Source organism: Lynx rufus, unplaced genomic scaffold (genome assembly GCF_022079265.1).
Source record: "Lynx rufus isolate CCGP_SWC_20201006 ecotype Redwood Valley unplaced genomic scaffold, mLynRuf1.p SCAF_4, whole genome shotgun sequence".
Classification (NCBI taxonomy): Eukaryota; Metazoa; Chordata; class Mammalia; order Carnivora; family Felidae; genus Lynx; species Lynx rufus.
Window position 1 is genome coordinate 16,729,681 of NW_025814856.1, and position 25,703 is coordinate 16,755,383.

The 25,703-nt window shown below is 42.3% G+C and overlaps 1 protein-coding gene across 10 annotated transcripts in view; it reads right to left on the reverse strand.

The window, feature by feature from the left end:
- The window catches only part of MAP4 (microtubule associated protein 4), a 195,467-nt gene that overhangs the window by 35,277 nt on the left and 134,487 nt on the right, over nt 1-25,703 (reverse strand). For 6 of the 10 annotated variants that reach the window (XM_047095990.1, XM_047095988.1, XM_047095987.1 and 3 more), the window contains 5 exons: nt 24,923-25,036; nt 22,002-22,136; nt 20,047-21,207; nt 19,242-19,364; nt 13,910-17,281 (listed from right to left, as the gene is read on the reverse strand). In XM_047095990.1, the coding sequence (XP_046951946.1) occupies nt 13,910-17,281; nt 19,242-19,364; nt 20,047-21,207; nt 22,002-22,136; nt 24,923-25,036 (4,905 nt within the window). The remainder of the gene's footprint in view (nt 1-13,909; nt 17,282-19,241; nt 19,365-20,046; nt 21,208-22,001; nt 22,137-24,922; nt 25,037-25,703) is intronic. The other 4 variants (XM_047095994.1, XM_047095993.1, XM_047095992.1 and 1 more) reach the window with 2 other exon arrangements.

The following is a 25,703-nucleotide window of genomic DNA, read 5'->3' on the forward strand; positions in this document are numbered from 1 at the left end:
CCCTGTTTAATCCAGCACAGTCCTTTGCTGTGCTGGCCTCTGAGCTTGTTAACTGTACATTCAGGACTGAAATATCCAGAAAAGAAAATTCTTGGGAAAAAAAAGTTACACTGAGAAGACAGGCCGTATTCTACCTTAAATTAAGCTGAGTTTTGTTGCTTCACCTGTAAGTCACTATTATGGGCTAACATAGGATACTCCAAAATATTCTATCAAGGAGGAATACACCAGATGCCTTTTTCCAAGATGAAGAAAATTCAGGCTGGATTGTTTTAAAGCCATCTGCTATCAACTACACTGATCTGGCTACAATTTTTTAATAATTCTTTTAGAAAAAAGGGCAGAGGGAGGCAAATCATAAGGGATTCTTAAATATGAAGAACAAACTGAGAGCTGCTGGAGGGGCTGTGGGTGGGGGGGATGGGTTAAATGGGTGATGGGCATTAGGGAGGGCACATGTTGGCATGGGCACTGGGTGTCACATGTAAGAGATGAATCACTGGGTTCGACTCCTAAAACCAAGACACACTGTATGTTAACTAACTTGAATTAAAAAAAAAATTTAATGTTTTATTAAAAAAATTTTTTTTAACGTTTATTTATTTTTGAGACAGAGAGAGACAGAGCATGAACAGGGGAGGGGCAGAGAGAGAGGGAGACACAGAATCTGAAACGGGCTCCAGGCTCTGAGCTGTCAGCACAGAGCCCGATGCAGGGCTCAAACTCACAGACCGTGAGATCATGACCTGAGCCGAAGTTGGCCGCTTAACCGACTGAGCCACCCAGGTGCCCCTATTTTATTATTTTATTTTATATTTTATTTTATTTATTTTATTTTATTTTTGAGAGAGAGAGTAAGCGGGGAAGGGGCAGAGAGACAGGGAGACACAGAACTTGAAGCAGGCTCCAGGCTCCCTTGCTGTCGGCACAGAGCTCAAGAGGGGGCTCGAACCCATAAACTGGGAGATCGTGACCTGAGCCGGAGTCGGACACTTAACCAACTGAGCCACCCAGGTGCCCCTAACTAACCTGAATTAAAAAAAAAAAAAAAAAGAAAAAAGTTCAAGTTAAGATTGCTCTCTTTGATCTATAAAATGTGATGAGATTACCAAAGCCCAGCCCAGGAAAGTTTCCTTAACTGGAGCCTCTGTCGCCAAGTACCCTTTCTCTACTATTCACATTACTCACATCACTTCTCTCAAGTCCCCAACCATAGTGCAGAAGCCAACTGTATACGCTTTCTGCATTAACTTCAGTACGTAACACTGGGCTATGTTGATGGTCAAGAGTGGCAGGGTTGAAAGCCTCAAAAAATGTGCTTTTCCATTTAACCTTTGTCCTGAACATAAACTGAGCCTCTCCTTCCTCTTGACCTTAAGTAGTTTAATAGCAATACATGTCAAAGCCAACAAAGGTTCCTTGGCAAGGAACCAGTGTCACCTTACTCTACCACAAAGGTCATGATTTACTAAGTAATTAGGGAAAAAGAAAGATGGAGAGTCTTGGGTACGGAAAGGCTTAGTGATAAAATATAGCTGAATTCTGGCTTTCTTATCTTTTTATACATACATTATAAGTGAATAATACAATTATGTATGCATAATATAGGATGAAAATTATGAACGCCTGCAGGAGGCTGTTGTAATGCAGTCCAAACATGCCAGATGCAAATCTTAGAAAATGCCTTAGAAATTAGGTATGCCTCAACAACCCCATCCACTGAGAAACTAGTCACTCCCCACCCCTAATACACACACACACACAGCCTCAATTTATTGACACTTTTTAAAAAAATTTTTTTAATGTTTATTTATTTTTGAGACACAGAGAAAGAGCACAAGTGGGGAAGGAGTGGAGAGAGAGGGAGACACAGAATCCAAAGCAGGCTCCAGGCCCCGAGCTGTCAGCACAGAGCCCAACGCAGGGCTCAAACTCACGAACCACGAGATCATGACCTGAGCTGAAGTTGGCGCTTAACCGACTGAGCCACCCAGGCGCCCCAATTTACTGACACCTTCTATCTTTGGTTTGTGGGGAAAAAAATAATTTGGTTTGGAGTCAAAAGACCAGGTTTTAAAATTTCTCTGTGTCATTTACTAGTTATGACTCTGAGCAACACACTTAACTGTTCCTGGCTTTGGTTTGTTCCTCCGTAAAATGAGGGGGGCCTTTAAGGTGCCTTCCAGTGTCACAGTTTTAACACCTTTACGACTCAATGAAAAGGCTGAAACATGCATCAAGGACTCACAGGTCTGTTGCTACGTCCAACTCAGAGTGGTTTGATTTTAACTTGGGGCTCCTGATGGTAGAGGACTACCTAGGTGATGTATGTAGCTGCAAGTCTGACAAGAGGGGCTGAGTTGGCTGCCATATTCTGAAAGGGCAGAGACAGCCTAGGTGAAGAACAAGCATGGACACTTGTTCCTCTGAGTCAAATGATTTTTAAATTTGCGCCCCTAGGGTCCAATGATTTTTAGTTCTAGCCAGCCTATCCAGAGCCTCCCACTGGTACCAACAACAAATGAAACAAACAAATGAAGCTAAGGCAGTAACTATAGTTGTTAAGTCCCTGGTATCTTCAAATCCCGTGTATCTTGTCTCAACAACTCTATCTATAAATAGCAAACTGCAAACTGTGAGTCAGCCAAAGACCAGGAGCAGGAACCAGGAGAATGAAGCTGGCTGGTCACAAAGAAGCACATATTCTAGACTGTGGTTCCTACTACACATCAGAAATGTGGTCAGCCTGCAAGAAGACAATGTTCGGTTACTGTGCCAAGCAGAGGCCTCAGTGTTCGAGGGCTCAAGAGTCAGAGAGTTGAAGAAGAAATCAGAGAGGTCAGTGGCCAAGAAGTATAAGCCCAGACAGGAAGCCCAGAGTACAGGCGAGTGCCCAAGACATCACGTCAGCTAGATGCTCAAGCTTGCACATAAGCCTGGTGTCACCTAGGGGTCTGGGTTTGAGTACAACAGGAGAACATAAGGCATAATATGGGGACACCCACAGAATCCATCTCTTGTGTAGGTGTGAAGCAACAGAAGATAAAAACCATCTAACAAGGTAGCTAACTAACATAATGTACCCGCTGATGCTAGCTTAAAAAAAAAAAAAAAAAAACTAAGAAAACGTATTCACGTATGAAGTAGGTTTTACCGCTTCCAACAGGGAATTTGATGTGAAACGATAAAGTATTAAGTCCCTGGACTGGAGAATTACTGCATGACAATCCTTCTGATAAAGGTAGGCAAAAATAAACAAACCACCACCACCAAGAAACACCATACAAATGCTAATTTCAATAACACGCAAGAGAAAAAGAAAAGCTGGCTCTCAAAATCGGAGAAACTGCCTAAAGAAAATAATATCCTATTCTCCAAGTCTCTTTTAGGACAAAAGCATTTTATTCTGTTTTGAAATTTTTATTATCGTCTTTTTAAGTTTTAATTTGCATTACCGGTGCTCATCACAAGTGCCCTCTTAATCCCCATCACCTATTTTCCCCATCCCCCCCAACCCCTCCTCTCTGGTAACCGTCAGTGTGTTCTCTGTAGTTAACAGTCTGTTTCTTGGCTCGTCTCTCTCTTTTTTTCTCCTTTGCTCATTTGTTTTGTTTCTTAAGTGGACAAGGGTCATTTTATAACAACAGTGCTGCAAGGACAATGACGTATGTGCTACGGTACAGGATCCGAACGCTGGAACTCCTCTAACTTAATCTTCTCAATTTACAGAAGAGGAAACAGGGTCCAGAGGGGGGAAAATGAAATGGTTTGCCTAAGATCAAATGGTGAGCTAATGGAAGAGCCATGTGGAAGATGCTTGGTCTTTGACTGACAGGCTTCCCACACAACTGAGCAAAACTAGATCTTAGTCACTGGTTGCCTCTCCTTTTCATTGTTTCTTTTTTGCTCAGTAAAGAAAAGTACTACAGACTTTAATTTACAATTTTTGTGATTAATTCAAAGCTTCCAAAACTAGTATACAATGTGTACACGTGTGGTATACGTGTATGTGTGTTTGGGGGGCAAAACAAGCTTGAAATAAAGGAGACAAAGAAGCAACTGCATTAAGGTTTAGTGTCCATCTTATACCTTTATCATGGTATTGTTTTCATTGTACAAAGAATGAGGAAGGTGTGAGCAACTTCTTCCTTAGTGATCTCTGGTTATTAGTTTCCATTCTGAGAGAACTTAAATTTACATTAATGGTTTTTCACAGCTCCTCAACACTGTGAGCTTCCCCTTCATGGTGCTTCTGCATAGGCAGGCAGGTCCTGCTTCCATAGAAAAAAGTAGAGATCTAGAGGTTTTTACATAGGGAAGGGGACAGAGTGGATTATAGTTTGACTACACTATTGCTTTTGTAACACATACCAAGGAAGAAATCACAGGGAACAAGAATTAATGGGTTTAAAGATTGCCAAATGAGGTGAATGCTATCTGGCTCGTGAAAAATGGGGAAAATCTAGGACAGACTAATTAGTAAAAACTGAGGCTCTGTCAGTGCTCTGGTCCAATTCAGAATTATAGACAGAGTTTCACTCAGGAATGCACATTCCCCCACAGGAGACAGCTGTGGCAAGGAACTCAAATCTCCCCAGCTTCTGTGATACTTTATCAGGCTCTTAGATGACAAACTTACATGATACCTTAAAAGGTTGAGCACATCCAGGCAAAAAGAAATTAAATCTACTTAAGAACCAGAAGGCTTCAATTCTAGACTCAGCTGCCACTGGAATTCCTTCCTCTTGGTTCCACTCCTACTCCTTCAGAACCCACTTAAATGTCACCTCTGTGAAGTCTCCCAGACCCCCACCCCCAAACCGGCTCATTCATGTTTTTACAATATCATACTTGCTCACACTCTATTTGGAAACTACACCATAATCGTTTACTTATGTGCCTTTCCTGGGAGCTACCGGAAGGCAAGAAAATGATGAGTCCATCTTTGCCATGGTGGTGACCAGCAATCTGATACAGTACGTAGGCTCTCAGAAAAGTTCTGCTTAGCAGAAGGATGAATGGATTCCTTGAATACAGACTCTATAATTTGACTTGACCCTTCCCATCATTAAACTCATCTAGAGAGGTTCCAATTTGGAAGGTCCTTTGGGTTAAAGATTTTTAAGTTCCACTCTGAGTCTAAGGAAAGTACATAGATACACCCATGTGTCTGGTCAGTGGTGGTTTCTAAGGCTTTATTTATTTATTATTTAATTTTTGACAGTCCTTTTTTGAGAAAGACAGTGTGAACGAGGGAAAGAGAGAGAGAGGGAGACACAGAATCTGAAGCAGGCTCCAGGCTCTGAGCTGTCAGCACAGAGATTGACGTGGGTCTTGAACTCACGAACTGTGAGATCATGACCTGAGCTGAAGTCGGATGCCCAACACACTGAGCCACCCAGGTGCCCCTCTAAGGCTCTTTTATGAGACCATATAACGACATGTCTAGCCTCCAAGGGTGCTGGCACAACTTGCAGGTCTCTGAAGGTCTCTGATCTTAGCAGACGTACCGGCAGATGTTTCTGTTTTCGTCTGTACCTTCAGCTAGTACCCAACCTGTTCAGGGCCTTGGTTTTGATATGTTCCACAACTGGTTCCTCTGCATCTCTCCTAGTCATTACCAAGGCAACAAAACTACTTTCCAGATTGACCAAATGTTCCCTGATATTGTCTCCAGAAAACAATTTCTAATAAATTATCATTATAATGACAGTCAGTAATTCCACTGATTACAATGACTGATACTCTTTACTAATAAAACCTGAAGGTTACAAAGTTGCAATCTAAGTTTCTTACCTGAAAGTAAATAATGTTTGTGTTTATATACATATATATATATATATATATATATATATATATACGCACAACCATCTCAAAGCCATATTCTACTGAATTTCAGAAATGTTTCTTAGTACATATTTAACTCAAGAAAACTGTGATTCTCCCTAATTGAGTTTCAAAGATTGGGAAATAGATAGGATTTTTAAAAAATGAAACCAGCAATCTAACTTATGTGACTCCTGATAAAAGTAATTCACCTACTGGGACCCAAAAAATGGAGGTCTGGCTCCTATCACAAATCTAGAGCCAAAACAGCCTGCACTTTTGGGAAATGCCTGTCAAGGTAACCTAATATATACCAATCACAAACCTCCAACTCTGCTTTAGTTAGCTTACCTTACCCTAGAAAATAGGACCTGCTAGTCTTATAAGGAAATCCCCAACCTCTTAGTCACTCATGCTGTCATGCAGTGCCTCTTCTAATGCTCTATAAAACTCGCTCTTGCCCCAAATTCCTCGGGAAAAGTGCACCTCTGCTTGTTAGGCACTGTACTCCCCCAATCCATGGATTGTTTTCCTTTGAATAAAGGACATCAAACTCCTATCTAAACTGGATTATTTTTGTCATTTGACACCCTTAAGCATTAAAATGTTTATAGATGAAAAGTCCCCCAAGAAGTATGACTTGGAAATTCTAACCCTTTGTTCTTTTAGCATAGTATTGACCTTCCCATGGCCTCAAGAAAGAAAAGAGAATCATCCAATTAAAATAGGTAAACACCCCCCGTCCCACATCACTTCCAGCATAAAGTCTAATATCCTCTGCTTACGGAGGCAACAGACAACTCCCAGGACCCTTTGAGAGCTTGTATTCCTTCTCTCAATCTCATCTCAAAATGTTTCACAGATCTCCCTGCTCCCCAAACTTGACTTATATGCCAGTCACTCCAAAATGTTTGCTACTCCTCAAATATTCCAGGCATTTGTACTTCACTATGCCTTTACGCAGTCTATCCCCTAGAATGTTTTACCTGACCTAGCTCTATAAACTCTTAGCTCACACTGTATTATAAAACTTCTCTCATTAGAGTAAAATTATGTTTGTGTTTATCTCCCCACTCTAGAATGCTGGAGAAGCAGAGAATGTGTCATTAATCTACCCTTAGAATGTGGGAGTAATGTTACCTGGTGTCTGTTGAATGAATGAATGAATGAATGAATGAATGAATTAAATTACTAAAAAGTCCAAATCATTTTGAGTGTCCACCATTCACAGTGTAACAGGAACATTGTATGATAATTAGATTTTGGTTTAACTTATACAAATTATGGGGGCGCCTGGGTGGCTCAGTCGGTTAAGCATCCGACTTCGGCTCAGGTCATGATCTCACGGTCCATGAGTTTGAGCCCTGCGTCGGGCTCTGTGCTGACAGCTCAGAGCCTGGAGCCTGCTTCGAATTCTGTGTCTCTCTCTCTGCCCCTCCCCCACTCATGCTCTGTCTCTCTCTCTCTGTCAAAAATAAATAAACATTAAAGAAAAAATTTAAACTTATACAAGTTATCATTGCTAAACAGTTTAAAAATTACCAATTTCAACCTGCTCACAGCTGAGATGGCCTGCATTAACATTTTAGGTTAAAAAGAAGAGGTAAGGGATGGGGCGCTGTGGGGGAGGGGGGGACGGGGCGGGGCTCAGGCGGTGAAGCATCTAACTTCACCTCAGGTCATGATCTTGCGGGTTCGTGATTTTGAGCCCCGCTTTGGGCTCTGTGCTGACAGCTTGGAGCCTGGAGCCTGGAGCCTGGAGCCTGGAGTCTTCTTCGGATTCTGTCTGTCTGTCTGTCTCTCTCTCTCTCTCTCTCTCTCTGCCCCTCCCCTGCTTGCACTCTGTCTCTCCCTCCCTCAAAATAATAAACATTAAAATTAATGTTAAATTAAGTGTAAATTTTTTTAATAATAAAAAAATAAGAGGTAAGGGGAATAAAGGGAAGATCTCTTTATTGTCCACTTTATATTTTACTTTATTTTATTACTATTCTTTTTTAAGATTTTATTTTCAAGTAATCTCTATACCCAATGTGGGGCTCGAACTTACCACCCCAAGATCAAGAGTTACATGCTCTACTGACTGAGCCAGCCAGGCACACCTGTCCACTTCATATTTTAAAGAAATAGATATATCTGCAACACCAAAAATCAGAAGCTAAATTGTTTTATCGTTTTTTTTTCTGAATCTGCCAATGCTATTGTCACCAGAGGACAAAAGTGACCAGTGAAGGGAGTGTGAGCGGAAGAACCAACCTCATCAAGAAAAACAAAAAAATTTAGTGTTTATTTCTTTTTGAGAGAGAGAGAGGGAGAGCAAGCAGGTGAGGGGCAGACAGAGAGGGACACACAGAATCTGAAGCAGGCTCCAGGCTCCAAACTATCAGCAGAGAGCTTGACGCAGGACTTGAACCCACAAATTGTGAGATCATGGCCTGAGCCGAAGTCAGACGCTTAAGCAACGGAGCCACCGAGGTGCCCCACCAACCTCATTTTAAAGTAGAAAAATTAATATCTGCTGGACTCATTTCAAAGAATATTTACATGCACTGGGTCAAATGAGGCAAACATTAGCACAGGTTCTTTGAGGGTTGAGAGAGTTTAAGAGTGCTGAACATATAGTAAATTTCAAAAAAAAAAAAAAAAGATAGCTATTTGGGGCACCTGGGTGGCTCAGTCGGTTAAGCGTATGACTTCGGCTCAGGTCATGATCTTGGGGTTAGTGAGTTCGAGCCCCGCGTCAGGGGCTCTGTGCTGACAGCTCAGAGCTTGGAGCCTGCTTTGGATTCTGTGTCTCCCTCTCTCTCTCTGGCCCTCCCCTGCTCACGCTGTCTCTCTCTCTCTCTCAAAAATGAATAAACTTAAAAAAAAAAAATCTGACTGTTGTTTTCAGCTCAGGTCATGATCTCACTGGTTTGTGGGATTGAGCCCCACACCTCAGGCTCTACACTGACAGTGCAGACCTTTCTTGGGATTCTCTCTCTCCCTGTCTCTCTGCCCCTTCCCTGCTTGTGCTTGCTCTCTCTCTTTCTCTAAATAAACATTTTTTTAAAATGGTAGCTATTTTTAGTTGTATGACATATACAATTTTCCACTACATTTCTTTAACAAACAGCATTTAAAAAACCAACAACAGAGAATAAGCAGGTAAATGGGAAGAAAGCGGTAAGGAAAGGAACTATAGGAAGGGCACTATAGTTAAGAAGAAATATTACTTAATCGATACTTTACCAGTTGTAAAACTGTAGCAAGTTTTAAGATTACAAATGTAATCTTCTCATCTGCCGAGCATATTTTATTTGTAAAACTGTTAGGATTTGGGGTTTATAAATTACTTCAAGTTTCATGCCAAGAGAACTTCCCACCATAAACCGACGTTTCCCAGCTGTTGGATGATGGGCTCAGGCAAACTAAAGAAAATGAAGCCAGAAAAAAGGAGGCTAGGTTCTAACTTTGGCAAAGGGAAGGGCCTGTCTACAGGGATCCGTGATAACTATCGCACTTAGGGAACAACATGCCAAGTGCACAGTCACTCACAGCTCTACCTGGCTGCCGGTGAAGTGACAGCATTGACTAGAGTCCAGTAGAGGGAGGCTCTTTCAAACTGGCTCTTCCATTCACAAAAAAGTCCCAAAGGAAGTCCTTTTCTGCCAAGGTGAGCTCAGATTACCTGAAGTATCACAATCCTCCCTGCCTAGAACAACATGCAATATATGTGAAGAAGCCCTCTGGTAAAGTTTCCCTAAACTTGAAAGTGGCATGAAAAGATAAAAGGCGAGGGAACACTAAGCCAAAAGAGACATTAGCAGTCTATTCACTCTCCCTACTTCCAAAGAGGGTTAAGACTCACAAAAGATAATTCATTTATAATTTTTAATATGTCATCAGGCATCATATGTATGTAAAGCTCAATACTATGTGTTAGGGAAAACACATGAATAAGTCAGACACATTTTATTCTGCCTGGAGAATAAAATGCTAGACCGAGTCAAAAGACCTAGATCCCAATCCCAAATTAGCCTCTGATTCAAAATGTATGTCCTCATGAGGTGTTTCCACTTCTCTACCTAAAAAAAGTACTTACTTAGTGCTTAGACATTAAGAAAATATAATGACTAATTTTCCACCTTTTTCTTTTTAAGAACCTAAAACTTCTGGAAGGTTCCTCTGAGAAAAGAATGAGAAAATGACGGGCCCTAGAGTTGGAAAGACTTCGGTTCAAATTCTGCCTCTGCCACTATACTATCTGTATGACCTTAATGTGGAGAGTCTCCATTTTTCTCATCTATAAAATGGAGAGAATACTACGTAGTATTGTTTTGTGTGTGTGTACGTGTGTGTGTGTCTACTTACCTACCTACCTACCTACCTATAGATAATTAGGCACATGATATTAACAGATGGTAGTTACTATTAATTGCTAGCAATCTAGGAGTAGGCAGTTAACACGAATGATCTGAAGTGAAAAACAAAGAAAAAATATAATAAGGCCAGGCCTACAACCAGTTGTGGATGAAACATCACAGCCTACATGGAACAGTGGTAGTTGGGTATGAGGGCCTACCCTGCCCCGTCCCCTATCACAAATCACTATACTCCCTGTTCCACTCAGTTTCCTGCCTCAGACTCCAGGCTTACTTGAAGCTCTGTATCTGCACATTCTCCTCCTTCTTGGACACCTTAGAATAAGCGTCACTAAGGGCGCTGGGAGGCTCAGTCGGTTGAGTTGGTTAAGTGTCTGACTCTTAATTTTGGTTCAGGTCATGATCTCATGATTCGTGGGATCAAGCCCTACATCAGGTTCTGTGCTGACAGCAGGGACCCTGCTTGGGATTCTCTCTCTCTGCTCCTCACCCTCTTGCACACTCTCTCACTCTTAAAATAAATAAACAAACATTTAAAAAAAAAAAAAAAAAAGAATAAGCCTTACTAGAAAGATACAAGATCTGCAAGAAGAAAACATCAAAATACCAGTGAGGGACAAGGACATGTAAACCTGAACATGTGAAGTTACTGAACATGGCATGTTACTGTGTCGTTGGATAGAAAACCTCACCATACAAGACAACAACTCTCCCCCGATAACTGACACATTTAATGTGATTCAAAGAAAAACAGTGACTGGATTTTTGTTTTGTTTTGTGTTTTTACAAAACTATACAAGTCAATTCTCAAATTTTTATGTAGTAATAAGCAAGGAGAGTCAGGAAAACTCTAAGAAACACTAACAGGGTGAGGAGTGGGACTGGACTAGACCTATTAGATATTAAAATATACTATGAAATATGAAAATATACTTTTCAACGAGAAGACCAATGAATCAGAAAAGAAAATCCAGAAATAGACCAACTACAGGGATTTAGAGCATGACAAAGGCAGCACTTCAGTGGGAGACAGATTAAGACACATGTTGGTGGACAACCGAGTAATTCTATATCACATCTCATAAATACACACACACACACATGCCAGGAAATTCTAGATTGATCAAAGATTCAAAATGTGAAAAACTAGAAACAGAAATTATTTTTATAATCTCAGAGTAGGGATGGTTTTTATAAACTCAGTAATACACAAGGAAGCCCCTAAATAAGTAAAACCCAAAATAAATCCACGCCAATAAATCACTGTTCACCTGTTAGATCAGCACACAAACAAAAAATGTGCACTAGTGGAGGAAGGCCAGAAGAGCAGGTACTGGTATACACTGAGGGTGAGTACATCTCTGTGGCCCTGTGGGGAACAATGTGGCAACACCTGTCAAAATTACGAACACATTCTTCAAACCAGAGAGTCTACTCCAGAGGTCCCTTTTATTACACAGATGTACTTGCACAAGTATGCAAGTATGACATTCTGTATGTACAGGGACAGTCTATGCACCTTGTTTCTAATAAAGAAAAACCAGGAGGGGTGCCTGGGTGGCTCAGTTAGTTAAGTGCCTGACTCGATTCAGGCTCAGGTCGCGACCTCATGGTTCTTGAATTTGAGCCCCACACTGGGCTCTGTGCTGACAGCACGGAGCCTGCTTAGGATTCTCTCTCTCCCTCTCTCACAAATAAATAAACTTGAAAAGACAAAAAAGAAAAGAAAAACTAGGAAACGCTTAGATGTCTATCAATAAAGAAGTGATAAAATACATTAGGGTATATCCACATGATGCAATACTATACAGCTGTTAAATAAGAATGAGGTCCCCTTCTTTGTACTGATTTATAAAGATTTTTACAATAACTGTTAAGTTTATAAACCAAGGCACACATCAGTATGTATTATATGTCTCATCTGTATAAAATCTGCAAATATATATGCTATTGCTTCTTTATGTGTAAATTTTCTCTGGAAGGATGTGTAAGACACTGTTAACACTGGGTGTCTCTGGAGAGGGAAACTTGAATGGGGACTGATGGAGGGAGGCAGACTTACATTTAAGTGTATACCCCTTTGTACCATGGGAATGTACTAACATTCAAAAATTAGTTAAAAAAATTATCCATTAAAAAAGTATAGGTTGTCCTTAGGGAAAAGGTGTGATCGAAATCTAGCAGAAACACCAAATTTTGCCTGAAACCCACCATTCTCTCCTCAGCCCCTTTGCAAGGCCACCCTTAACCCAAGTCTCTGGTCCTGGCCTGGCCAAGGCTGGGCCCTAACAGTTCTCAAACTTCTGCTTTGCTTGCTCAAGAATCAAAACAAATCCTCTCGCTACATTTCTTTAGAAATACTGAGCAAAAAGAAATGGCTAGAGTTCAGGAAAACATTACCCTTGAAACTAAAGAGTCTACAAACTCTAGACAAACTCTAGTAAAGAACCAGAAGTGTTAATGAAGGCTGGAAAGCCCTCTACATATGACTTCATTTCCTGCCTCGGTAATAGGGTAGCTAACAGAAGAAACATAAGAACAGAAAAGACGAGAATGTCTTACGCAGATAAATGACCTTTAGTATTCTCTACACACACAGCACGTGTTCCTCACTGGGTACAAATCCATGCAAATCACAAGCTTGACCTCAAACAACAAGTCCACACCATGCAGCACATCATCCCCTGACGAAGCCTCTCCAAAACCCCAGGGCCAACTGGTGTTATTTTAATTTCTGGAGTTAGTAGCTGCATCATGCGAGGTGGGAAACAGCATCATCTGTAGGCTGAAAAAACTCAAACGCCAGGAAACATCTTTTCGAATGTTAGGCTCCGGGAAGCTATGATTAGATGTATACTTTTCAGGGAAAAAAAAAAGAAAGAAAGAAAAGAAAACATTTCTAAATCTCAAAGGAATCATCTTGCTCAATCTCATTCCAATAACTTGACTGATGAGATCCAAAAAGGGCAAAATTATGAGGAATCGCACACTAGCAAGTTTTATGAGTTGTCCGTAGATGTAGAGTATGTTTTACGGACAACAACTGATGCCCCAAGCTCTGCCCAACATGCACCTGGAGTCAATGGCTGTGAGCATCAAAGTGGTAAAAGATGTGGTGCGACACTGACAGATCATTTCCCGCTACTCAGAAACACAAAGTCTGTGCCTACCAATGCTGGTCCTCGTATGGGGAAGACCATTTTCACGGATTCTAAAAGCAATTTGGATATTCAGTCCCACCAGCACAAGCTACAAATATATACAGACAAAAAAAAAAAAAAAAAAATCCCACGCATACAGCTGAACTTGAAATGTTTTCTTTCCTCCTGTGAATCCTTATACAAAATAATGATTAAATCTGGCTGTAAGCTTTACACACAGGAGGCAAAAAAAAAAATTTTTTTTTAATGAAGAATAGTGGATGGTGACAGGCCTTCTGCTAAACAATTTATTGTTTGAAATTCTACTTCCTCTAAAGCTCAAGGTTCAGTGCTGGGTAAAAAAGGCATGCAACCAAGTCACCAGCCTCCTCAAGCTGGACACAAGGCATGCCCTGGCTGCAGAAAACACGTCATTAGCAATTACACATTTTCATGCCAACAAACCAATGATTAACAAGGATGATTAGAATCTGGACGGAACCGAAGCACAAGCTCTGTGCCTTTTGGATGCTGACTCAAAGCCACAAGCACACACATCGCCCCATGGCAGGGTCATACCGCTGGACTTTAGTTGCTTGGATCTCTCTCGCTCCTGGACGGGAGACTTTGGCAAAAGTGGAGTCAGGCCTCGGGACTTGGTAGGTCTCATGTAGCCTTTCATCGGTTCTGCCACTCTGCTTTTATCTTCCTTCTTCCCTTCTCCAGGTGCCTTGGGTTCAGACTTTTCAGTCATTGTGTCAGGTGCCTCCAAGATCTTATCTTTGGGCTCTGGGAGTTCAAGATCCTCGGAAGCAGTCACTATTAACTGATCTACCACCTGCAACGGGGTAGTCGCAGCTTTGCCATCCAAGGAATCGGACTGGAATTCTGGTGTTGCCAAGGAAATCGATTCTGATTCAGTGACTGGAGAAGCCAGGCTAACTTCTTCCACTTTATGTTCTTCACTTTTCGGAGGCAAAAGAGCCCTATCTACCTCCTTATTCAAACCATCTGGGTCCTTGGAATCGCTACTGTCAGCATTTTGGTCCTCACACAAATTGGGCTTTTGTGCTTTGTCTCCTAATAAGTCAGGGATTTGAACTGGAGCAGCACTTCCCTCAGACTCTTTCTTTTTAGTAACTGGGTGTGTTGGAAAATTATTACTCTCCGCACACGTTTCTAGGACTCTGACCTCACCTGTTAGGCTTTGGTCTTCTACTGGCACTCTGGAAAGAAAGTGTTCCTTTGCAAGCTCTGTGATTTTTTCTATTGAATGCTTAGATGCACCACTGGGCACTGACTCAGATTCTCCTATCACATGTCCTCCCTCTATCCCTGCTTCAGTTTTCACGGGATCGGCAAGCTCACCTTTATTCTTAAGACAGCTACCCCCCTGATGGTTAACTGTTTCTGTGGCTGCTGTAGAAGTTAGGGTAACTCCTCCTGTGCTTGTAGAAGGCATAACAACGGAGGGGGCCTTGGGTCTTTCTTGATCTGGGACTCCATCTTTGCTGCGGTTATCCACCACTAATGATGTGGATATCTGGGCTGGAGTTGTCTCTTGCCCACTTTCTGCCAAGGAGTTTGGAAAAGAAACACCCTCCTTTACTACTTGAGAAGCAGGAGTGGGTGGTCCTTCACAGGCTGCTGACTCCCGAGCCTCTGGAGAGGCTGACTTATTCATCAACCCTGGTGGTGTTCTGGGGCAGGTAAACGTAATATTTCTATTTTCATCCACGTAGCCCATTCCTTCAATTCTGTGGTCCCCTGTGGTTTCCATGGGAACATGTATTTTTGTTGCATCTATCTTATTCTCCAGAAGATGCTTCTCGGGAAAACTATTTTTAACCTTTTTACTTTTTCCATCATTGCTCCTTTTATTTGGTTTGTCAGCCACTGCAGTGTGTCCCTTGGCTGCATCTGTCTTATTCTCCTCAGACACTACTGAAGGAACAAATCCTGCCCCCTGGATTTGGTCTTGGCAGCTCACATCTGTCACCTTGGTAGCTGATTCAATAACAGCAGAGTCCTTGACTGTGTTTGTTTTGTTCCCACCAAGAGCTTTGTTCCCAAGCTCAAAAGAATTAACCTCAACGTTTCTCCCCTTTCGGTCACCTACTTCCACTGTGGGAATAGCTAATGCATGTGAGAACAGAGGACCATGAGTTAAGGGGAAAGGGAGTCCTAAATCCTTGTTCTGATGAGGAGTGCTACCAGTATCTCCATCTTTCCCTACAAAAGATGGGCTGGGGATTTCTTCCTTGCTCTCCATTCGAGCAGGCTGTGTGGGATAATTATTTTTGAACTTTTTCGTTTTTCCCTCACTACTCCTTTTCTTAGGCTTTTCAGAAATCCAGGGAGCTGCCTCACCATCCATCCAAGGACACTTTCCTTCCTTGCTCTGGTTACTGACACCCATATCTACAGCTGTGGCTCCTTGTTCTGCTCTAGCTCCGGAAGTCTGAGTAACGCCTGCCCCATTTCCCAAATGAACTAATGTATGCGAGGTGCCTGCCCCCCTAGGGTCGGCTGTCTCCATAGGCTTCCCCATTACCACTGCCTCAGGGAGATCCGCTGCGGTCCCTGGTGGCTTTGAAGAACCCAGCTCCTCACACTTCAGCCCAGCAGTCATTCTTTCAGTTCTAGGGGTCGACTCGCTTGGTGCAAGAACAGCTGGGCCATCCTTCCAGCTGTCCAGAAGAAACGGTGGCTCAGACCTTGCTCTACCCTTCCCAGAACTGGCTCTTACCTTCCCAGAACCTGCCCTTCCCTTCCTGTTTCTGCCGTCCCCTGCCATTCTCTGAGATGGCTCATTCCCTAACCCAGGTACCTGAACTAACACCTCGTCCTGCGGCTGCCTGGAAGCCAAGATGCTCATCTCTTGTCTTTGCTTGGGAAAAGCTTCCTTTGTTAGTTCTTTAATCTCTTCAGCTCCTTCCAAAAACCCTTTCTGTCTGTCTTTCTGCAATTCAGTCACCTTACTTTTATCATTCCCTTCTTTTAGACTACTTCCTAACGAGGCACCAGCTGGCAAAGTGGGCACGAGAGTAGGCAGTACTTTTCCTGCTATGGGTTTGGAACCCCCATCCACAGACTCTTGGTCCAAGGCAGGAGAGCAACTCTCTTTGGGTCTGATCTCCAAAGGAATTTCTACTCTGTGTGCAGAACATTCTGTCAGGGGTCCTTTTAGATCGGGCGACCCTACTGTCTGGCTTTTATCCACAGGGGTCTTCGGGTGGGGTGCATGCTGTGGTTTGCATTCCTCTTGTTGCAGTGATTTCTGGTCCTGGCCCAGTGGTACTGACTTGTTATCTTTGACCTCTGCTTCTATTCTTGGCTTGGGCTGAGAACTTCCTGCAGTTGTGGGGGAAGACTTTGTGTCTTCCAAAGGACACAAAGGAACACTGAGACTTTCTGAGATGAAGGTCTCAGCTACCAGTTTGGCGGCTGTGGAATCCATCTCACAGTCCTTTTTTAAGGTTTCTCTGGATGCCAGTCCACCTTCCATGCCCATAGTGGTAGATAAGCCGGGGAAAACACCTGATTGCTGCGTGTCAGCTGCAAAGGGATGACCTTTACGGTCGTCTACACTGTCATCATCCCAAGGTCCCCCAGCCCGGGGTTGAGAATATCTCTTTTGCTTTGGTTTCTTCTTTTTTTTCTTCATCATCATCGGTGGGCTTTCTATATCCCAGGCCTCCCTGCCAAGATCTCTCTTGGGTTCAAGGAAGTCAACATGAACAGTTTTCCTTTGGTTCCCAGGATCACCACAGGGAGATGAACCAGAGACCCAACCCAACTCAGACAGAGAGCAGGGTCCCAGCCCAGGATCAAGAGTCTTCCGTGGAGAAGAGACTCCCAGCAGCTCAGGAGGGACCCTGGCAGGCCTGGGCCGAGTAGACCTGCGGTCACTGGGTCTGCACACTTGTTTGCCTTGTATGGGAGGGGTACCTGCAATACATGAAGTTGGCCAAAATTCCAAACAGAAAACTCCTTGTTATTGTTTCTTTTTTTAAAAAAAGTCCATTTACTGACTCAGTTAAGTCTATTTTCACCAACCTACATACTATTTACAGTTTTTTTCCAAAACATTTCTCACCCTCAGCTGGGATCAGCAAATACTTAGCAAAGATCATCATCTCAGGCAAAGAAAAAAAAAAATTCAGAGATCTTCTAACCTTCTGTAACAAGTACTGCCTGTAAATCTCATCAGATCCTTATTTATGTTTGTCATTATTTTTAATAGGTACATAAATCCCAATTCTACAACACGATGATTCTACAAGATGATAAGCTCCTATCTCTTTGGTGACATTTGTTAATTAACTGAATGAAATACATATGATTTTGGACAGAATTTATAATTCTAAGAGTCTGTCACCAATATTATCCTAATTACTTGTCAAGCTAACCAGATCGACTCTGGGAAACAGACCAGAAGGCCAGACTTATGCTACTGGGGAGAATAAAAAGGAAGAAGATAAAAGATACTGAATTAGTAATTTGGCCAAAGAAAAATCTTCATCATTCCGGAACCAAAACCTTCTACTTTGAAAGACAAATGTGTTAGATTTCAATGTTCTGTTCCTAAATGTTCTTCCTGAAAGAGAAAGATAAACATAATGCCCAGTAGGGTTATAAATTAAAACAACTAGGATAAGCACCCTTGGAAAAGTTTCAGGAAATCAACTGGTCCAACCTCCTGTCTCTATGTCGATGCAGTATGGATTCAAGATCCTGGGAAAAGTGTCACTAAGAGCAGGTCTAAGACAACCCAGTGAAATGACTTCGGAGAACATTAAAATATACTTAAGTAGCACTTTTGCTCTTTTTTACCCTCCAAATGCTACCCTATATTTAACACCTCAGGTCAATTACTGCTTCTCTCAAAAACTGCAAGGCTTTAGTACCCCCACAACACCTATAACATTTCATTTGGCAATTAACCAGCAGCTATTTGGTGCTATTTTATTCAATTATTATATAAAACTTTGGTTTCAGAGTTCATGCGCCTGGGAACTTTCCTCACCATCCAGGCTATGATATAACAACACAAGGGCAATGGCCCAGACTTAAATATCTGTGTGCCTTAGCATGGCATATTTCATACACAATAAGGACTTGATAAATCTTTATTGCTATGTTGAGTCACTAAAACAACATTTTAAAAAACCAAACTTTATTTAGCTCCTTCTTGGGGCTAGACAGTATGCAAGCACTAAAGATTCTCAGTGAAATAAGTCAGGGTCCCTGCCCTCAAGCTCCCCTTCTAATCACAGTCACAGAAAAGTAAGCAGAGAATCATTAAGTGGTTAATCATATACACATGCTTTTGGCTTACATCAAAAACCTGTAACCTTAAAGTTCACTGAATGATCAAACTCCAAGTCAGAAAGTATCTTGGAGTAGTGCCTCTCAAAGTTTACTGTACATAAGAATTATCTGGAGAACCTGTTAAAATGCATATTATGATTCTGAAGGTTTGAAGTGGAAGCCAAGATGATGCATTTCTAATAGGCTCCCAAGCAATGCAGATGCTGTTGGGCCATGAAACACACTAACTAGCAAGGGCTTACTAGTAAAGATTTCCATAACATTTGACCAGTGCATTCCTCTTATAGCTGAATAAACAGCGACACAGGAAAGTTAAATAACCTGCCTGAGATTACACAAGATAGCATAGTGGACAGCTGAACTGGGTTAAAATTTAGGTGTCGTGAGTCGATGTAGCAGTAATTTGAAAATATGTAAGCTGACTTTCTGCCTAAACAAGACCAAATCTGTCCAAGACAGAGAACAGACTTCCTAAACAATACTACTGATCACCAGAAATCAGGGACAACATCCACCATCAGCCCATTGCTCCCAGTTGAAGTGGTTTCCAAGAGTCCACTTTGTTACCCTAACTTACCTGAGCTCTCTGAAGAAAGTTCAGAAGGCTGACTACTGACAGGTTTCTTCTGGTCTTGTTTCTCTAACACAGAATCCTCATCTGTTGGCACGTTGTATTTCTGACCCACAGCTGTCAATGGTTCTGGATGTAACAGTAAAAACCACACAAGTTTTAGAGCAGCAAGATTTCAGCTGTTTTTCCACCTTTCAGAAACTTGATTCAGGAATGGTTTTTGAGGAATGAGCGATGGTCCTCAGAGAGCAGCAGAGAAATGGAGTGGTAGCTAGACAGTGAAGTTGGGAAAGTTTTTGTTTTGTTTCAGATGGGGAAAAATAACAGATATTTGTACATTGGTGGGAATGAGCCAGTGGAGAGGGACAAAGATTGGTGAGAGGCAAGAAAGGAAAGAATGGCTAGGGCAGCATGCCTAAGTAGGCGAGAGGAGATGGGAGCTAGTGCAACCTGGAGAGACTGGCCACACCTAGGAGCAGGGACAGTTCACCTACAGCAACAGGAGGGAGGCAGAGACTATGGAGACAGCACACAAGTAGGCAGATGAGGTAGCACAAGTTTGTGAAGGTTCTCTTTTGTGGCTTAAGTTATCAACAAGGAAAACAGACCAGCAGAGAAATAAGGAGGAAGGTGTTAGAAACTGGAGGAGGGAGAGAAGGTGAGAAAGAACTGTCTAGAAGAGCAGGGATGTGTGTAGACTTGTAAAATACAGTGTAAGTGTCTGTATTTTATCTGGCACAACGTGTGTCCCTCACCTTTCTGGAGACTACACGCTGGTAGACAGAAATAAGGAGTAAACTTAAACCCATACCTGGTGAAATGATAAAAGTAGATGCAGCTGATGGCCCCTCATCCCGGAGAGATTTTAACTGGGCCTCCTCACGTACTTCTTCCTGTGTCTGCGCAATTTCCATGTCCTTAGCTGGAACAGCTGCCACCTCCGTTTCTGAGGGTGGTGCAACATCCTTGGCTGGACTCACATTGTTGGCCAGGGTGACCTCTGTCCCAGGGGGCAGAGCCATATCCTTAGCCAGAGCGACCTCTGTTTCTGGAGGCTGAGGCACATTCTTGATCAGGGTTACTTCTGTTTCTGGGGGCATAGCCACATTCTTGCCCAGGGCCATCTCTGTTTCTACAGGTGAAGCCAGGTCCTTCCCCAGGGCCACATCTGTTTCTTGGGGTAGAAGCACATCCTTGCCCAGGGGTACCTCTGTTTCTGGGGACGGAGCCATGTCTTTCACTGGGCCCTTTTCTGTATCTGGATGTGGAGCCATATCCTTGACTGGGGCCACTTCCATTTCTGGGGGCAGTGCCTCATCCTTGGTCAAGAAAATCTTGGTTTCTGGGGGCAGTGCCATATCCCCAGTCAGGGCCACCTCTGTTTCTGAGGACAAGGCTGCCTCTTTGGCTGAGGATATTTCTGTGGGTGACACAACGTCCTTAGCCAGTGCCATTTCTATATCTGAGAGTGATTCCACACCCTTGGCTGGGGTCATCTGTCTGTCTGTGGGTGCTACCATGCCCTCATCTGGGGACAAATCCATTTTTATAGGTGGTGCCCTCTCCGTTTCTTTGAATGGTATCGCATCCTTAGCTGGGGCTACCTCTGTGTCTGTGGGCAATACCATATCCTTGGCTAAAGATACATCTGTTTCTGTGGACAAAACAGCATCCTTCACCGGGGCTTCTTCTGTTTCTTTGGGTAGTACCATGTCCTTGACTAGGACCATATCTGATTCCATAGATGATTCCATGTTCTTAGCCAGTGTCACATCTGATTTGATAGAAGGTTCCATGTCTTTAGCCAATGCCAGCTCTGTTTCTGTGGCTGGTGCCATGTCCTTGGCTGGAGACATCTCTGTTTCTCTAGATGGTGCCATGTCATCAGCCTTCAGTCCCATCATGATTTCCAGTGCTTCTGTTGGTGCCCTCTCTTCTGCTCCCTTCTTCACTTCTACTTCTTCAGCTGGCTCTAAGGGAAATAAGTTGGAAATTTAGAACCCATCATCGTCTGCTCATAGGTCTACATTCAAAACTTACTTTCTGAGAGCATAAGAGTATCTAGATTTTGTGACCACAACACCCTAAACATAACTAAGAAGCTGTCTAATTGATGTATTTGTGCCCACTCTTTGATAGTCCCAATACTTCGAAGAATAGGATACTAAGAGAATAAATCGTGGAGGAGGAAAGGAAAAGAAGAGTTAAAACACAGGTTTAAAAATAACAACAACACGGGTACACAGTTATTTTAAGAATGGGAGGGGCGCCTGCGTGGCTCAGTTGGTTGAGTGGCCAACTTTGGCTCAGGTCACGATCTCGTGGTCCGTGAGTTCGAGCCCCGCGTCGGGCTCTGTCTGACAGCTCAGAGCCTGAAGCCTGTTTCAGATTCTGTTTCGCCCTCTCTCTGACCCTCCCCTGTTCATGCTCTGTCTCTCCCTGTCTCAAAAATAAAAACAAAAATGTTAAAAAAAAAAAAAAAAGAGAGAGAATGGGAACTTGTGGGACATCCAGAAAAAAAACCTTAGAGTTCCAAGTCTGCACTGAACTGAAAAGGGATGTTCTCTGCCCACGAACCCCAAGTGCTGTATTTCAATTTTGCCTTCATTTCTCCAGCTGTGAAACCAGTAACTGAAGTAATAAAGGCATTTGTGATAGTTCTGAAACTTTATCTATACTGCTGTCCACTGCTAATCAAAAAGTCTGATGATTTAAACGGACTATGATACCGTAACCGTTAAGTGAAGACGGGTTCTAATAATTTACCTGCCGTGGGCTGCAAAGGCTGTGTCACAGCCATCGGGGAAATGAAGGATTCCGGGTGTGGAGAGTTTGGGGCTTCCACAGGCCACCCCTGAGGCACAACATTTGCAGGAGCAAATGTGTCACAGGGAAACAGACCTAATATTGAAACACAAACACACAGATTGTTGAAACTGGGTCAACAATGGGGAAAAAAAAGGCATCTGACATTTAAAATCAGCTTTATACACTGCCATAATGACACGAACCTAAGCACCAGTGAAAAACAAAGGAAGTATAAAGAAAAACTGTTAATGTTCTTTATGTTTGGGCAAATTTTTTAAATGGCTGTCATGTCATTATAATCAGCATTGGTTGGCAGCCTCCTACAGTGCACTGCAAAGAGTCAAAATACCAAAGACTGAACGCAAGCACTAATATCGCAACTGAAGTATAATAAGGGATTGTGAGTCTTGATTTCCTCATCTGTAAAATGAGATCAATATTTCACTCTGCAACGTAACAAGACAGTTTTGTGAAAATGTTTTGTAAATTATTAAGAACTAGGACAGATGTAAAGGATTATTACTATGCTGTCCGTCATCAGATAATAGGGGATTTAATATCACGTGGTCCTTGCCATCAGGAGTATTATGATTTAGCTAGAAAGGCAAGACAGACATGTATCAAATAGTCTATAGTATGTACTAAGTGGGCTAAGAGTTTAAAAACAATTATGAGGACCAGAATAGCCACAGAAGGCTTCAGAGGAGAAGCAAGAGCAGAAAGAGAGGACAGAGCAGTCAATTTCAAAGATGGAGAACCCTGAGCAAAGTATGAAGATGCCAACAGGACAAGAATGTTTCTGCAACTATGAAGTTAGTTGGATTCAAGTGGATTTTGCGTACCAGAGAGGGAAAACAGAATTAAGACCAACAATGGAAGAAGGATCTGGAAAGCCAGAGAAATTTAGATTTGAAGAGAGAGAGAAAGAGAGAGAGAGAGAGAGAAAGGGTGTGTTAAGGTCTTAATGAAAATGACATGATGAATACAGAATAGGGCCTTGGTGGCAAATGCAGCAGGCATATTTGGAATGAATTTAAAAGGGAGCAGGAGTCCTACCGAGGTGGTCTAGGTGTCTAGTGTAGTGACAGGGGCTTACATGGGGTGGCCCAGGCAGGGGAGTGTGTTGTGTGGCAGGGGAGTAGTGGGAACATAAAGAAACAGAAGAAAGATGCTGTTAAAAAAAAAAAAAAAAAAGGGGCGCCTGGGTGGCGCAGTCGGTTAAGCGTCCGACTTCAGCCAGGTCACGATCTCGCGGTCCGTGAGTTCGAGCCCCGCGTCGGGCTCTGGGCTGATGGCTCAGAGCCTGGAGCCTGTTTCCGACTCTGTGTCTCCCTCTCTCTCTGCCCCTCCCCCGTTCATGCTCTGTCTCTCTCTGTCCCAAAAATAAATAAACGTTGAAAAAAAAAAAAAAAGAAGCTAAGGGAGCCTGGGTGGCTCAGTTGGTTGAACGTCTGACTCTTGATTTTGGCTCAGGTCATCATTTCACGGTTTATGAGATCAAGCCCTGCATCGGGCTCTGTACCAACAGCACGAAGCCTGCCCAGGATTCTCTCTCTGCCCCTCCCCTGCTTGTGCGCTCTCTCTCCAAATGAATGGATAAACTTAAACAAAAAAAAATTTTTTTTAATTTAAAAAAAGGAAGAAAGAAAGAAAGAAAGAAAGAAAGAAAGAAAGAAAGAAAGAAAGAAAGAAGCCAATGAGACTAAATGACTCACTAGCTGGTGAGCTGACAGAACAGAAGTCAAAGCCACAATCAAAGTATTAAGAGACGACATGGATAGCATCACTTAACATCCTTCCTCCTAGAGATATTCAGTCCAAACAAAAGCATAAATGCAACATATTATTAGCCAGGATCTTAACAAACACAAAATTATAAGCATTGCTGAAGTGGGACTTATTGGTGAAGGAACTTCACTGAAGGGACTTACTGAAGGAAACCAGAATGTCACCCCAAAATATGCCTCTTTGACATAAAAATTATTTTGAGCTGAAGGTAATGTGGGAGTAGCAACCCGAGAAAAAACTTCCCCCTTTCTGCCTAAAGGCGGGATATAAATTCTCCTCTTCCTGGAGGCAGACTCTTGTCAGCCCAGAGAGGGCGCCAGAGGGATCGGCAAGCAAACCTTACTCCATTAGTTCCTCCCATGCATTTTCTTCCCACAGTTAGCCACTCCTGGAAGCCTAAAACTGCTTTCCTTTTCCTGTCATTTTTCTACCAATTTATGGTTCTTCATTGAAGATGCTATATAAACCAAACTTCTAAGCTACCATTTTGAATTACTTTTCTCCCATGTGATGGATGCTGCATGTTGACAAACTGTTTGTCTCCTGTTAATCTTGTCGTTAACAAGTCCCAGCAGAAAACCTAAGATGGGAAGAAGTAAAGTTTCACCTCCCCCACAGTACCCTGGCCACGTTCATGTTACAAGTGATACAACAAAACCAGGAATAAGGACACTACTAATTGAGATCTAAGATCTGTTTAATGTTTACCACGTATCGGATGCTGTAAGAAGTGCTTCTACAAAATTTTACTTAATTATCACCCCATCTTTAAGGAAGGAACTAGTGCTGGCCCCACTTTATAGGTAAAGAAATCAAAGTTTACAGAGGACATAACTTGCCCAAGACAATGAATTGGTAAAATGTGGAAAGAGAATCTGGCCCTATGATAGTGTATTCAAGATCCCGAGAGGATATGATCAGACTCTGAGCAGCCCAACTGTGAACTCTCTCCTGTGACCAATCTAGAAAGAGACTTGTTACAGCCAGAGCCAATAAACATGACTGCCTAGTGGTTAACTTCAAAGGTGATGGGTTAAAGGCCACATTAATTGTTTGGAGTTAAGCAATAAATCCAGTTGAAGAAGTCATACCGTAACTGTCTTGCAGGGGATCATTTTGTTCTGTAAATGCTGAAGCATTGGTTGTTCCACTGGGGAGAAAGAGAAAATCTTCCAGGCCATCATCATGATGCATCTTAAAGGGATCTGGAATAAAGAAGGAATTTAAAATTCATTCCCAGTGAATACAACTAAAATGATTAGCATTCCTTATTAGCCTATGATGAATATTGATTGGTTACATGTGTGTTGTCAATATAAGTGAAATAAGTTGAGATAATATGTGACTGAAAATGGTAGAGAATCACGAATTCCTTTGTTACAAGTTAAGAGTATGTAATCTCATATTTCCTACGATTTGATTATCTGAATCAGTCAACAAATAACAAACTAAAAACACAACTAATGGTCAATTCTATAACATGCTAAGAGGTGAAAGTACAGATTTGATTAAACTTTCAATATATATTTAGACATTCACTTCAGGTTATTAAGGGAAAAAAAAAAAAAGATAGCCAGGCAAGTAAAAAAGACATTTTCACCTCATGTGGGCATCATGAAGAAAACTACTTTTCAAAACCTGTCTGAATGAGACAAGGTAAACAGCTGGCGTCTGAAGAAGAGAAATGAGCTCCAGAATCAGGAGTTGCCATAAATAAAGTCACTCAAAACATCAGGGAAACTCTGTGCCTTCTTAGATGAAAAAAAGAGCAAAGCCAGTCAGATCGAGCAAGAATTTGGTTCTAAGAAGGCCTTCTCAAAATTTAGCACACATCTGAATCACCCTGCAGGCTTAAAGAAACACTGATTGCTG